Source organism: Carcharodon carcharias, chromosome 20 (genome assembly GCF_017639515.1).
Source record: "Carcharodon carcharias isolate sCarCar2 chromosome 20, sCarCar2.pri, whole genome shotgun sequence".
NCBI classification, from domain to species: domain Eukaryota; kingdom Metazoa; phylum Chordata; class Chondrichthyes; order Lamniformes; family Lamnidae; genus Carcharodon; species Carcharodon carcharias.
Window position 1 is genome coordinate 34,559,665 of NC_054486.1, and position 13,647 is coordinate 34,573,311.

The following is a 13,647-nucleotide window of genomic DNA, read 5'->3' on the forward strand; positions in this document are numbered from 1 at the left end:
AATGGTCACTGTCTGAAAACTTAACTCAAAAGAGGAGAAAGAAAAAGAAAGAGAAAGAGAGTAAGAGGGAGAGGGAATATTGACATTGCCAAAAGGATAGTAAATGAGCTGCAGGTTACAGGGGCATTTTGCATAGCTCCCGTCCATTGGCTCCACTCACCTCTTTCTGTTCTCGCTGCAGGCAAAGTTCTTCTGTCTCCTCCATTAATTTGTCTGAAAAATCACATCCACATTAATTAACTGCTGCTGTGTTCCATTAAGATACAACCTATTAGGTAATTGCTGCAGAATCCCATTAACAAAGAGTTACAAGGTAAATCTCAGATCCACCTCCAACCCTCTTCCCGCCCCCTAACACCGCATGACCAGAGGTTACATGACCAAACTCAAAAAATCCACATTTCCATTTTCCCTTCAAATGACAAACTTTAATATCCAGGATACAGTACAGTGGTCATGTTAATAGACTCGCAGTCCTGTTCAAATCCCACCATGGCTGACTGGGGTTTGAATTCAGTTTAAAGTATCAGGGGAACAAAAATTAAAGTGACCATGTAGCTGTAGGATTGTTGTCAAAACCGAACTGGTTCACTAATGTCCTTTAGGAAAGGTAGCGGTTGATCCAGACTCCTCCATCATCTTCCCTGGTTATGTCTTGTTCCACCAGTAGGATAGACCCATCAGAGGTGGCGGATGGCATGATGGTATACAGTCCAAAGGGAGCAGCCCTGGGAGCCCTCAACATTGACTCCGGATCCCATGAAATCTCATGGCATCAGGTCAAACATGAGCAAGGAAACCTCCTGCTGAATCTCACCTAGCACCCTCCCTCAGCTGATTGAGGAGAAATTCTTTTCACCAAAAGGGTGGTGGGGATCTGGAACTCACTGCCTGAAAGGGTGGTAGAGGCAAAGATCCTCAGAACATTTAAAATGTACTTAGTGCATTTGAAGTGCCGTAACCTACAAAGTTTGAACTATGAGCTGGAAAAGTGGGATTAAGTTGGGTTGCTACTTGTCGGCCGGCACAGACTCAATAGCCAGAACTTTACGCTTCCCCACCCAGAGCAGCAGGCTCTGAGACGGGGAGCGTGAAATTGCACGGACGGCATTCTCTCCAGGATCCCACCCGCCCTGACCCAGTAGCGATTTTACACTGGGGCGGGCAGGGACTTGGATGGGATGCCCACCTCTGCACTGATTAAAGGCCTTAAATGTTGTTTAATGGACACTTAAGGGCTTTTTCCTACCAAGGCTCAATTTTTAGGCTGGCGGGTGTATGATAGCTCAAGGGGGGAAACACAAAGTAAAGTAAGTTCGATCACAGGTGGGAAGTGGGGGGTGGTGGGGGTGCCTACATCAAAACCCCCCTTCTGACAGGGAGTGCCCTCCTGAAGGCCTGGTGACCTATGGACCTCCTACCCCTCCCCACCCTGCACCTAACTCCCGACATCCCCATTGCTCCCTTCTCAACCCGCAGGCCTTCCCTATCCTACCCGTCCTGGGACCCCTGCCACTTACCTGTCCTCGGATTCCTGGGACTTAGTGTCAGGCAGCTCCCTGCAGTGCCTCTTCTGGCCACTGCAGTGCTGTGCCTTTTTATTCATTCATGGGATTTGGGCTTAGCTGGCTGGGCCAGCATTTATTGCCCATCCCCAGTTGCCCATGAGAAGGTGATGGTGAGCTTCTTTCCTGAACCGCTGCAGTCCATATGGTGTAAGTACATCAGTGCTGTTAGGAAGGGAGTTCCAGGATTTTGACCCAGCCACAGTGAAGTAACAGCAATATATTTCCAAGTCATGATGGTGAGTGACTTGCAGGAGAACTTCCAGGTGGTGGTGTTTCCATCTATCTGCTGCCCTTGTCCTTCTAGATGGTAGCGGTCGTGGGTTTGGAAGGTGCTATTGAAGGAGCCTTGCTGAATTCCTCAAGTGCATCTTGTAGATGGTACACACTACTGCTATTGTGTGTCAGTGGTGGAGGGAGTGAATATTTGTGGATGGGGTGTCAATCAAGCGGGCTGCTTTACCCTGGACGGTGTCAAACTTCTTAAGTGTTGTGGGAGTTGCACTCATCCAGGCAAGTGGGGAGTATTCCATCACACTCCTGACTTGTGCCTTGTAGATGGTGGACAGGCTTTGGGGAGGTAGGAGGTGAGTTACTCATCACACGATTTCTAGTCTCTGACATGCTCTTGGACCCACAGTATTTATATGGCTAGTCCAGCTCAGTTTCTGGTCAACGGTAACCCCCCCTAGGATGTTGATAGTGGGGGGATTTAGTGATGGTAATGACATTGAACATCAAGGGGCGATGGTTGGATTCTCTCTTGTTGGAGATGGTCATTGCCTGACACTTGTGTGGCGCGAATGTTATTTGCCACTTGTCAGCCCATGCCTGAATATTGTGCAGGTCTTGCTGCATTTGGACATGTATCTGAGGAGTCGCAAATGGTGCTGAACATTGTGTAATCATCACGAATATTCCCACTTCTGACCTTACGATAGAAGGAAGGTCATTGATGAAGCAGCTGAAGATGGTTGGGCCGAGGACACTACCCTGAGGAACTCATGCAGTGAAGTCCTGGAGCTGAGAGCTAACCTCCAACAGCCACAACTACCTTCCTTTGTGCTAACCAGCGGAGAGTTTTCCCCCTGATTCCCATCGACTCCAGTTTTGCTAGGGCTCCTTGATGCCACACTTGGTCAAATGCTGCCTTGATGTCAAGGGCAGTCACTCTCACCTCACCTCGGGCTCTTTTGTCCATGTTTGAACCAAGGCTGTAATGAGGTCAGGAGCGAGTGGCCCCGACAGAACCCAAACTGGGTGTTAGTGAGCAGGATATTGCTAAACAAGTGCAGCTTGATAGCACTGTTGATGACCCCTTCCGTTACTTTACTGATGATTGAGAGTAGACCGATGGGGCAGTAATTAGCAAGGTTGGATTTCTCCTGCTTTTTGTGTACAGGACATACCTGGGCAATTTTCCACATAGCCAGGTAGATGCCGGTGTTGTAGCTGTACTGGAACAGCTTGGCTGGCGACGCGGCAAGTTCCGGAGCACAAGGCTTCAGTACTATTGCCGGAATATTGTCAGGGCCCAAAAGACTTTGCAGTATCCAGTGCCTTCAGTCATTTCTTGATATGTGGAATGAATCGAATTCGCTGAAGACTGGCAGAGGATTGGGGACCTCTGGAGGCGGCTGAGATGGATCATCCACTTGGCAGTTCTGGCTGAAGATTGTAGCAAATGCCTCAGCCTTATCTTTTGCACTGATGTGCTAGGCTCCTCCATCATTGAGGATGGGATAGTTGTAGAGCATTTTCCTCAGTGAGTTGTTTAATTGTCCACCAACATTCACAACTGGATGTGGCAGGACTGCAGAGCTTAGACCTGATCCTTTGGTTGTGAGATTGCTTAGTTCTATCTATCACTTGCTGCTTATGCTGTTTGGCATGTAAGTGGTCCTATGTTATAGCTTCACCAGGTTGACACCTCATTTTTAGGTATACCTGGTGCTGCTCCTGGCATGCCCTCCTGCACTCTTCATTGAACCTGGGCTGATCCCCTGGCTTGATGATAACGGTAGAGTGGGGGTTATGCTGGGCTATGAGGTAACAGTGTGTTTGAGTACAATTCCAGAGGGACTGGAGGCTAGTCCAGTTTAGCCTGGAGGGACTGGAAAGCTACCAGCTAAACTTATTGGCTGGCAGCTCTCCAAGGTGGGACTTAATATGGCATCAGGGCTGCTGGAGTTGGCGGGGATGTGTGTTCCCCACCGACTGTTTGGATGGTGGGGGCTCCCGTCATCCTGAAAATTCAGCCCAGTTGGTCAGATTATCTCCTTCCATGCTGTAAATTTCTAGATTCTACATTGAACACCACTTGGAAGAAGCACTGAGGGTAACAGAGACACAGAGTGTACTCTGGGTGGAGGACTTTCAATGTCAATCACCAAGAATGACTTGGTAGCACCACTACAGTCTGAACTGGCTGAGTCTTGAATGACATACCTGTCCAACTGGACCAGAAGCAGGTAGTGAGAACACCAACAAGAGGAATATACCAACTTGACCTTGTCCTTACCAATCTATCTGTCTCAGATGCTGCTTTCTTACCTTTACACCACTATCAGCACCTTCTTTAGTTTGGCATGTATCATTAACACTCCCTTCATCTTGTATCTTTGACATGTCAATCACTCCTTAGCCCCCACCTATCGCTGACCTTCTATCCAGCTTTACCTGCTCCACCCCCTTAAACAGTATAAATTCCATCACATTTCTACTTCTCTATAGCTCTGAAGAAGAATTTCACAGATTCGAAACGTTAAGTCTGTTTCTCTCTCCACAGCTGATGTCAAACCTGCTATGTTTTTCCAGCATTTTCTGTTTTTATTTCATTTTTCCAGCATCCACAGTCTTTTGCTTTTGTCTCAGATGCATCTGCCCATGACAGTATTTATAGGAATGACCATCGTCCGGTCCTTATAGATATAAAGTTTCATCTTCTCACTGAGGATACCCTCCATTGAGTGATTTGGCACTACCACCTCACTAAATGGAATAGATTCAGCATAGATTTATCAACTGAAAACTGGGCATCTATGAGGCACTGTGGGCCACTGTATACAACCACAATCTGTAACTTCATGGCCTGGCATACCCCCACTCTACCAGTACCATCAAGCCAGGGGATTAACCTGGTTCAATTAAGAGTGTAAGAGAGCATGCCATGAGCAGCACCAGGTATTTCTAAAAATGAGGTGTCAATCTGGTGAAGCTACAACACGGGACCACATGCATGCTAAGCAGAAGCGCCATGTGATAGATAGAGATAAGGGTGATCCCACAACCAACAGATCAGATAAAAGCTCTGCAGACCTTCCATATCCAGTTGTGAATGGCGGTGGATAATTAAACAACTAAAAGGAGGAGGTTCCACAAACACCCTCATTTTCAATGATGGGGGAGCCCAGCACATCAGTGAAAAGACAAGGCATTTGCAACCATCTTCAGCCAGAAGTGCTCAGTAGATGATCCATCTTGGCCTCTTCCTGGGTCCCCAGGATCACAGAAGACAGTCTTCAGCTAGTTTAATTCACTCCATGTGATATCAAGAAATGGCTGAAGGCACTGGACACTGCAATGGCTATGGGCCCTGACAATATCTGAGCTGTAACATTGAAGACTTGTGCTCTAGAACTAACCATGCACTAGCCAAGCTGTTCCAGTACAGTTACGACACAGGAATCAACCGGACAATGTGGAAAATTTCCCAAGTATGCTCTGTCTACAAAACCAACAGGACAAAACTAATCCAGCCAATTACTGCCCGTTTTTTTTCAAAAGTAAATTGGATGGGTGCTTTAGCGAAAAAATTGCAGGGCTTTGGGGATAGAGTAGGGGAATGAGACTGACTGGATTGATCTACAGTGACCTGGCATGGACTCAATGGGTGGAGTGGCCTCCTCTGTGGCCTAATATCTCTATTATTGCAGTGTTCAGTACAATTTGCATCTCCTCAGACACTGAAGCAGTCCGTGCCTGCATGCAGCAAAACCTGAACAATGTTCAGGCTTGGACTGATAAATGGCAAGTAACATTTATGCCACACAAGTACCAGGCAATGGCTATCTTCAACAAGAGAGAATCTAACCACCCTCACTTGATATTCAACTGTATTACCATCACTGAATCCTCCACCATCAAAATCCTGGGGGTTACCATTGACCAGTAACTTAAATGAACCAGCTAAGTAAATACTGTGGCTACATGAGCAGATTAAAAGCTGGGAACTCAGCAGCGAGTGACTCACTTCCTGACTCTCCAAAGCCTATCCACCATCTACAAGGCACAAGTCAGGGGATGTGAAGGAATACTCGACACTTGCCTGGATGAGTGCAGCTCCAACAACACACAAGAAAGTTTGACACAATCCAGGACAAAGCAGCCTGCTCGATTCATACTCCATTCACCACCTTAAACATTCATGCCCTCCACCACCAACGTACAGTAGCAGCAATATTGTACCATCTACAACATGCTCTGCAGCAATTCACCAAGGCTCCTTCCAGCACCTTCCAAACCCCCAATCTCTACCAACTAGAAAGACAAGGGCACTAGATGCATGAGACATCACCACCTCCAAGTTTCCAAGTCACACATCATCCTGACTTGGAACTATATTGCCATTCTTTCACTGGTGCTGGGTCAAATTCCCTTCCTAACAGCACTGTGGCTGTGCCTACTCCACATGGACTACAATGGCTCCCATAGGCAGCTCACCACCACCTTCTCAACGGCAATTAGGGACAGGCGATAAATGTTGGCCCTGACAGCAATGCTCACATCCCATAAATGAATGTAAAAAATCTGCCATCTTTATCCAGTTTGGCCTACAGGAGACTCCAGACCCACAGCAATGTATCTGATTTTTAACTGCCTGCTGAATTGGCATAGCAAGCAACTCGCTTGTACAAGAGCCAGCAACAAGTGTCAACCTTGCCAGGGATGCCCACTTCCTGGGAATAAATTAACATAAAGAGGGCATCTGTGTGGTCAAGCTAGATGGCAGTCACATGCAAAGGGTTATCTATAATGTAGGAACGTGATAGTTTTCCCTTACACTGCCATCTGTCATTGGGAAAGTGTTAGAGTCTATTATAAAGGATGTAATAGTGGAGCATTTAGAAATACATAATATAATCAAGCAGAGTCAGCATGGCTTCGTGAAAGGGAAATCATGCCTGACAATTTTTTTTAGAATTCTTTAAGGAGATTACAAGCAAAATAGATAAAGTAGATGTAATATATTTGGACTTCCAAAAGGCGTTTGATAAGGTACGGCACATAATGGTCCTTAATAAGATAAGAGTCCATAGTGTTGGGAGTAGTATATTAGCATGGATAGAGGACTGGCTAACTAATAGAAGACAGAGAGTTTTGATAAGGGGCATTTTCAGGATGGCAACCTGTAACCAATGGAGTACCACAGGGATCAGTGCTGAGGCCACAATTATTTACAGTGTACATTAATGGCTTGGATGAGGGAAGTGAATGTACTATCACCAAGTTTGCGGATGACACAAAAATAAGTGGGAAGGCAAGTGGTGAGGATGACACAGAGTCTGCAGAGGGATATAGACAGGTTAAGTGAGTGAGCAAAAACTTGGCACATGGAATATAACGTGAGAAAATGTGAGACTATAAACTTTGGCAGGAATAATTGAGGAGCTGAATATTATTTACATGGAGAAAGACTGCAGAAAGCTGCAACATAGAGGGATTTGGGGGTCCTTGTGCATGAATCACAAAAAGCTACCATACAAGTTCAGCAGGTAATAGGGAAGGCAAATGGAGGTTTGTGGTGGAGTTCCCCAGGGGTCGATATTAGGACCCTTGCTCTTCCTGATATATATAAATGATCTAGATCTTGGTGTGCAGGGGACAATTTCAAAGTTTGCGGGTGACACAAAACTTGGGAGAATTGTAAATTGTGAGGAGGACAGTGTAGAACTTCAAAAGGACATTGACACATTGGTGGAGTGGGCAGATAGGTGGCAGATGAAGTTCGATGTGGAGAAGTGTGAGGTGACACACTTTGGTACAAAGAACATGGAAAGACAGTATAAAATAAAGGTTACTATTCTAAAGGGTGTGCAGGGGCAGAGAGACCTGGGTGTATTTGTGCATAAGTCATTAAAGGTGGCAGGACAGATAGAAAGAGCTGTTTCTAAAGCATTCGGTATTCTAGACTTCATTAATAGGGGCATAGAGTACAAGAGCAGGGAGGTTATGATGAATTTATATAAGACACTGGTTAGACCTTAGCTGCAGTATTGTGTACAGTTCTGGACGCCACATTATAGGAAGGATGTGAACGCATTGGAGAGAGTGCAGAAGTGGTTTATGGGATGAGACACTTCAGTTATGAGGAAAGATTGGAAAAGTTGGGACTGATCTCCTAGGAGAGGAGAAGGCTGAGAGGAGACTTGATAGAAATTTTCAAAATAATGAGGAGCCTGGACAAGAGTAGATAGGAGAAACTATTCCTGCTCGTAAATGGATCGAGAACCAGAAGGCACAGTGTTTTGCAAAAGGAGGAAATGCGAGATAAGAAAAAACTTTTTCAGACAGCGAGTACTTAGGGTTTGTAATCCCCTGCCTGGAAGTGTGGTGGAGACAGGTTCAATTGAGGCATTCAAGGGGGCATTGGATGATTATCTAAATGGAAACAATGTGCAGGGTTACGGGAGAAATGCAGGAGATTGGCACCACATTAAAATGCTCAGAGAGCCGATGCAGACACAATGGGCTGAATGGCCTCCTTCTACACTGTAACAGTTCTGTGATACTGTGAATGTTGGCCTTTATTTCAAGGGGAATGGAGTATAAAAATAGGGAAGTGTTGCTAAAAGTATACAAGGCACTAGTTAGACCACACCTAGAATACTATGAACAGTTTTGGTCCCCTTATCTAACGAAAGATATACAGGCATTGGAGGTAGTCCAGAGATCACTAGGTTGATCCTGGGGATGGAGGGATTTTCTTATGAAGAAAGATTGAGTAGTTTGGGCCTGTACTCGTTGGAGTTTAGAAGAATTGGAGGCGACCTTATTGAAACATTTAAGATTCTTAGGGGGCTTGACAGGGTAGATGCTGGAAGATAAAAACAAAAAAACTGCGGATGCTGGAAATCCAAAAACAAAAACAGAATTACCTGGAAAAACTCAGCAGGTCTGGCAGCATCGGCGGAGAAGAAAAGAGCTGACTTTTCGAGTCCTCATGTTCTGTTGAAGGATCGTGAGGACACGAAACGTCAACTCTTTTCTTCTCCGCCGATCTGCCAGACCTGCTGAGTTTTTCCAGGTAATTCTGTAGATGCTGGAAGGTTGTTTCCCCTTGTGGGAGAGTCTTGGACCAGAGGGCATAATCTCAGAGTAAGGGGGCACCCATTTAAAACAGAAATGAGGAGGAATTTCTTCTCTCAGAGAGTAGTCAATCTGTGGAATTCTTTACCACAGAAGGCTGTAGAGGCTGGTTCGTTAAGTATACTCAAGACTGAGATAGACAGATTTTTAATCAGTAAGGGAAACAAAGGTTATGAGGAAAAGGCAGGAAAGTGGAGTTGAGGAATATCAGATAAGCCATGATTTCATAGAATGGTGGAGCAGACTCGATGGGCTGAATGGCCTATTTATATTCCTATGTCTATTTGGGCTAAGATCATGCCAATCTTGACTGGAAACCCAGTTTTCAGCGCCGAAAAGACAATTTCTTCTGAAAATGTCTCCCCTTCTTGGTAGAGATTCCAAATCTGATGCCCTCTTAGTTTCCACACAAGAGTGTAGCATACCATTCAACAGGAGGACTGGCTTAAAATGTTTCTTGTGTGTTAAGGTGGAAGGGAAAAGTGATGGTGGTGGAAGCTGCCAGCTGGAGCCAGGCCTGCACAGCCGCTGGAACAGGGTTGCCAACTCTGATTGGATGTATTCCTCAAGGTGTCATCACATGACCTCCCTACCCCACCCACCCACACACTCCCCCCATGGTCGCTCAACACCTCCATTCTTGTTCTATCACACCTTCTTAGCCAATGGGAAAGCAAACTGAATCTTCAGTATTATTTTTGAATGATTCTTGACTCTCAGTGACAATTATTTGCCACCTTCATTATTTTGCCAATTAGCAGAAGAAAGGGCTCAAATATATCCTTTTAAAAACACAATTTTTCTCCTGAGCAATGTTCTGGAGATTAATCTTTATTTCCTTGGCCTGATTGGAGGGTAGCTGGGGAATGGTGGGTTTAATGGACCTCAACGCTGAACCAAGAGGGCAATTTAATCAAATTCCCCAAAAATGCACTGAGGTGAGCAGCCAATTTGAAGCAGGTGGGTGTCAGGAGACTTAAGCAAAGCAGCTCTGAGCTCAGGCTTGTGTGCTATGATCATGAGACAGCAAGCTGTGTGCTTTCCAATTTACTCTGTGCCCACAGGGAATCATACTGCATGTTACCCAATTATATTTAGCAATTAGGAGCAGGTGGCAAGCACAACTGACATCAACTCCACGCCAGTGAACACATTTTTTCAGCACTGGCGATTTTTCAGCTGACTCAACCTCCTGAGCCACGCGGCCTGTCAGATCTGAATCAATCCTGGCCTCTAATTCATGGCTGACCTAAATATTCCTGCTTCTCCTTCGCAAGCTGCAGGCCTTGTGCTTCAAGGCTTCCAATCATCGCTTCCCCTAGCTGGGCATTCTGCCAGGTTCTGCGGAGAGAAGAAGAAAGCCAGATCAGTGTGACAACACTCAGGCTTGCTTATATCTAACAATGCTTCATAGCGTCTGTCACACACTTTGAAAGAGTCAAACATAGTAGCGAAAAAAAATGAAAAGGTGATTCAATGATGCGTGTTTGGAAACTTTTCAGCACATTTCTCTCAGCAAAGCAACTGAACTCTGCTGGAGTGCAGTGACTGCTTTCTTAACCCAAAACAAAATTTTGTGGATTTAAAGATATAGGTCAGCTCAAACATGCACCAAAACAGTGGATTAAAATGCTGTATAAGGTACACAGCTCCCTCCATTCTCAAATAATGGCCTAGAACATGGATCACCCCTGAACTGGAGCAGCCCCAGCCCATATAATGGCCAGCACACTTCTGTTGTGTACAGAGCACATGTTAACTTTACGCAGAGGATCCAATTTCTTGGTCACTGTGTCTTCTAACTTACGGTGAGTAATGCCACAGGAGGTCTGCTCACCAGGCTGGAAACTGGCCACTGGCCACTTAGCTTTGGTACCTGAATTTAAACCCATTCCAGGACAATGAGAGGGGCAGCTCAAGGTTGAAGATGGTTCAAACAGGATCAGTCCAGTTTTGAGCGTTCACGGGCTGACTGCTCATGGCTGAGGCATGATTAGCAGTAAGTTGTGCAGCTGTGCCTGGAGACCACAGAATAACTGGTGCCATATTGGGAAGGGCAAGGCTATGAGGGAAGATTGGCTATGGCTATCTGTATGACAAAATCATAAACACTTTGGCATTGATATGATAGGCCTGAGGCTGTATGCACACCTGCTACTATTTTCACAGCAGTGGTTTGTGAGGGATCTATTCCATCTTGGAGGACCAGGGCACTTCATTAACACAGTGCTGCTGGCATGGCAGCCTGATTTAAAGGGAACAGTTACCAGTTGGGTTTCCCAGGGTTGGGAAAGCCCACCAGCAAAATGGAAACAGAAGAAGCTGGCTGTAGAGGATATTTGCCTTTTAAAGCATGGCCCAAGAGGAGCAGGGATGCTCCCACAGCCCCTCAAGCACTACCTCAAACAGATCACAACCTCTCCACACTGTCACAATCTGTGATCCACCCCTGCTCCCTGCCATATATCAGGGCCCTTGTTTCTGAATGCTGTGGTGCAGCGGGTAGCGCTCTCATCTCTGAGCCAGAAGGTTATGGATCCAGATTGTGCTCCAAAGACTTAAGTGTCAGCCTGGATTTTGTGCTCATGTTGTAGGACTGAGGGGGTGTTGCATTGTCAGGTGCCATCTTTCAGACTCTCAGGAGGCTGAGATGTCTCAGATCCAATGGCACTATTGGAAGAATAGCAGGGAAGCTCTATCTGGCATCCCGGTCAATACTTATTGCTCAAACAATATTACAAAGAATGGATTATCTGGTCATTATGAAATTGATTTGTATGGGATCTTGATGTGTGTAAGCTGACTGTCACAATTCCTGCATTCAGTGACTACACCTCAAAAGGTATTTCAGTGGCTGTAAAGCACTTTTTGACAGGTCTGAGTTGTGGAAGGTGCTATAGAAATGCTAAGCTCTTAGTGTCATTTCTTCTCTTTCACCTTGCTACTGCTACACTGATGCTGACAACAAGAAGCACTAGCCCATCAGCATTGTGAATGAAAACAAAAACAGAATTACCTGGAAAAACTCAGCAGGTCTGGCAGCATCGGCGGAGAAGAAAAGAGTTGACGTTTCGAGTCCTCATGACCCTTCGACAGAACTTGAGTTCGAGTCCGAGAAAGAGTTGAAATATAAGCTGGTTTAAGGTGTGTGTGTGGGGGGGGCGGAGAGAGAGAGAGAGAAGTGGAGGGGGGTGTGGTTGTAGGGACAAACAAGCAGTGATAGAAGCAGATCATCAAAAGATGTCAACAACAATAGAACAAAAGAACACATAGGTGTTAACGTTGGTGAAATTATCTAAACGAATGTGCTAATTAAGAATGGATGGTAGGGCACTCAAGGTATAGCTCTAGTGGAGGTGGGGAGAGCATAAAAGATTTTAAAATATTTAAAAATAATGGAAATAGGTGGGAAAAGAAAAATCTATATAATTTATTGGAAAAAAAAAGGAAGGGGGAAACAGAAAGGGGGTGGGGATGGTGGAGGGAGCTCAGGACCTAAAGTTGTTGAATTCAGTATTCAGTCCGGATGGCTGTAAAGTGCCTAATCGGAAGATGAGGTGTTGTTCCTCCAGTTTGCGTTGGGCTTCACTGGAACAATGCAGCAAGCCAAGGACAGACATGTGGGCAAGACAGCAGGGTGGAGTGTTAAAATGGCAAGCGACAGGGAGGTTTCGGTCATTCTTGCGGACAGACGGCAGGTGTTCTGCAAAGCGGTCGCCCAGTTTACATTTGGTCTCTCCAATGTAGAGGAGACCACATTGGGAGCAACGAATGCAGTAGACTAAGTTGGGGGAAATGCAAGTGAAATGCTGCTTCACTTGAAAGGAGTGTTTGGGCCCTTGGACGGTGAGGAGAGAGGAAGTGAAGGGGCAGGTGTTGCATCTTTTGCGTGGGCATAGGGTGGTGCCATAGGAGGGGGTTGAGGAGTAGGGGGTGATGGAGGAGTGGACCAGGGTGTCCCGGAGGAAGCGATCCCTACGGAATGCCGATGGGGGGGGTGAAGGGAAGATGTGTTTGGTGGTGGCATCATGCTGGAGTTGGCGGAAATGGTGGAGGATGATCCTTTGAATGCGGAGGCTGGTGGGGTGATAAGTGAGGACAAGGGGGACCCTATCATGTTTCTGGGAGGGAGGAGAAGGCGTGAGGGCGGATGCGCGGGAGATGGGCCGGACACAGTTGAGGGCCCTGTCAACGACCGTGGGTGGAAAACCTTGGTTAAGGAAGAAGGAGGACATGTCAGAGGAACTGTTTTTGAAGGTAGCATCATCGGAACAGATGCAACTCCTCCTCTCACTTCCTCCAAATAAAAGGTGTGGCTATGGGTACCCGCATGGGCCCCAGCTATGCCTGTCTCTTTATGGGGTATGTGGAACATTCCTTGTTCCAGTCCTACTCCGGCCCCCTTCCACAACTCTTTCTCCGGTACATCGATGATTACTTCGGTGCCGCTTCATGCTCTCGTCAGGACTTGGAAAAATTTATTAATTTTGCTTCCAATCTCCACCCCTCCATCATTTTCACGTGGTCCATCTCTGACACTTCCCTTCCCTTCCTTGACCTCTCTGTCTCAAACTCTGGTGCTAGACTGTCCACCAATATCCATTACAAACCCACCGACTCCCACAGCTACCTCGACTACAGCTCCTCACACCCCGCTTCCTGTAAGGACTCCATCCCATTCTCTCAGTTCCTTCGCCTCTGTCGCATCTGTTCC

General features: G+C 46.2%; 1 protein-coding gene across 1 annotated transcript in view; it reads right to left on the reverse strand.

Moving 5' to 3' along the window:
* The window catches only part of plekhd1 (pleckstrin homology domain containing, family D (with coiled-coil domains) member 1), a 101,963-nt gene that overhangs the window by 43,604 nt on the left and 44,712 nt on the right, over window positions 1-13,647 (reverse strand). Inside the window, exons 5-6 of the mRNA XM_041214170.1 lie at window positions 10,183-10,274; window positions 161-213 (exon numbers count right to left, since the gene is read on the reverse strand). Of these exons, the coding sequence (XP_041070104.1) occupies window positions 161-213; window positions 10,183-10,274 (145 nt within the window). The remainder of the gene's footprint in view (window positions 1-160; window positions 214-10,182; window positions 10,275-13,647) is intronic.